Genomic DNA, 1,660 nt, shown 5'->3' on the forward strand with positions numbered 1-1,660 from the left:
ATGATGAGGAGGAGAAATGTAGTGCAGGAAAATGACGGATATCTTCTACCCAAGTGGCAAGAATGACTGAAGGCCATGACCAGTCCTTGACGAGGACGCACATAATGAACTGGACTAGGACAGTGAAAGTGGCGAACACAGCTTCACGGTTGTCGGCACCCTGAACTCCAATGATCTCTGGGTGCCTGGAGAGGAGCCATACGTTGGCGAGTACTGCAAGAAAAGCAACTCTACGCTTCCACAATCTGCTTCCTTCGGAGTCTGTGTATCTCAGCCGACTTAGACCAGTGGAAGTCCTTAGGAGCATACTTCCTCTGAATGAGCCTGTTAGAGGCAGAGACGTCCTTGATGGTGCCAACATGAGAGGGCTCCAATGCGTTAAGATGAACGAGCTTGTTCATATCCTCAGTAGGCGTATGATCCATTCCATCATCCTCTTGAGCAGCCACCACCTTCCGGACAGTTGCGCCCTCGGGGAGCTCAACCTTAGCAGCAGCATCCTCCTCGGTAGGAGCCTCACTGTTGGCTGGAGTAGCGGTAGTAGTGTCAGTCATGATAAACAACGACAAGTCGATAGTCCTATGAGCAGCTATAAAACCCTCAACACAGCATGAAAGGGAATAGACTTCTACCCTCTGGGAAACCGTAATATAGAGAGCAATCATCATCTGGATACGCTCCCAGCAAATCGCGACCTGCCCTCTGCTGTATACTCGAGGCGATGACGAACTCTAGTGAGTTTACTCGTGGGTCACTACTAACATGCATTCTTCAGTAGGCAACTCCTGACGTTAGCCAGTGCCTCTCAGTTGAACACTCCCTCTTTCACCACCGTTGCTCTCGGTTGGAGGGGAGCCTCGGCGTTGCACACTCGTAGTTCATAATGATGAAGCTGCTGTTGAGCATCTTGGACCGCATCATCCACAGGCTCAAAGAGGTTCGGAAAGTGAAGATGGGCGACTGTGGCAGTCTCCGCACCAAGCACCGGGGCTGGTCCTGGAAACACATCCTTTCGAACCGAGCGAGATGCACTTTGTCGAACTCACCTAGGAGGGATCGCAGTGTCTCCACTTCAGTCGACGGACTCTGGGCCTGTCGGTTTATCTCATCCAAGCACTCTGTCAACAGTGCATGGATTTTCACTGCTACCACAAACACCTTCATAGTAACTCTAGTAACGATCGAATGAAAACTGAGGAGGAGAAGACCATAATGATGACCATGGACCGAAAGACTCACCCAAGGAAGGGAGTACTCCTAGCATGGAAGAGCCTAGGAATGTTCTTGTCGTGCCGTTTGAGGAGCTTCCGGAAGCCAGCCAAATTGACGTCAATGTAGTTCATCAGCTCAGCGAGGTGTTCATGAAAGTTGCAGTAACTCCTCACATACGATTCGACCCATGAGCATGCAGCTTCAGTCCCGAGAGAGCTTACATGATACGACACCTAATAGAGTAGCCCTAGAGAAGGTGGTAACCCGCCCATCATCACTACCAATGCTTGAGCCAACCTCTGGCCATTTTTCTGAGAGCACATTCAACTTGCCGCTCGGTCAAGAGCAGTCCACCGTGATTAGCCTTCGTTATCACTGTGATATCTGATGGAAAACCATAAATCCCGCACGGCAATGAGAAGATCACCTCGTGCATGAGAGACAGTTC

General features: G+C 50.4%; 2 protein-coding genes across 2 annotated transcripts; both read right to left on the minus strand.

The window, feature by feature from the left end:
* Nucleotides 1-234: 234 nt before the first annotated feature.
* On the minus strand, nt 235-554 carry Pmar_PMAR027302 (hypothetical protein; the record flags this gene model as incomplete). Its single annotated transcript, XM_002775924.1, has 1 exon — nt 235-554. A coding segment is annotated over one exon (320 nt), but the record flags the coding sequence as incomplete, so codon positions are not given.
* A 251-nt stretch (nt 555-805) lies between these two features.
* Nucleotides 806-1,192, minus strand: Pmar_PMAR027303 (hypothetical protein; the record flags this gene model as incomplete). The annotated part of the gene is made up of 2 exons (XM_002775925.1): nt 806-996; nt 1,047-1,192. Coding segments are annotated over 2 exons (337 nt in total), but the record flags the coding sequence as incomplete, so codon positions are not given.
* Between the last annotated feature and the right edge of the window lie 468 nt (nt 1,193-1,660).

This window comes from Perkinsus marinus (genome assembly GCF_000006405.1).
Source record: "Perkinsus marinus ATCC 50983 genomic scaffold scf_1104296955218, whole genome shotgun sequence".
Taxonomy (NCBI): domain Eukaryota; phylum Perkinsozoa; order Perkinsida; family Perkinsidae; genus Perkinsus; species Perkinsus marinus.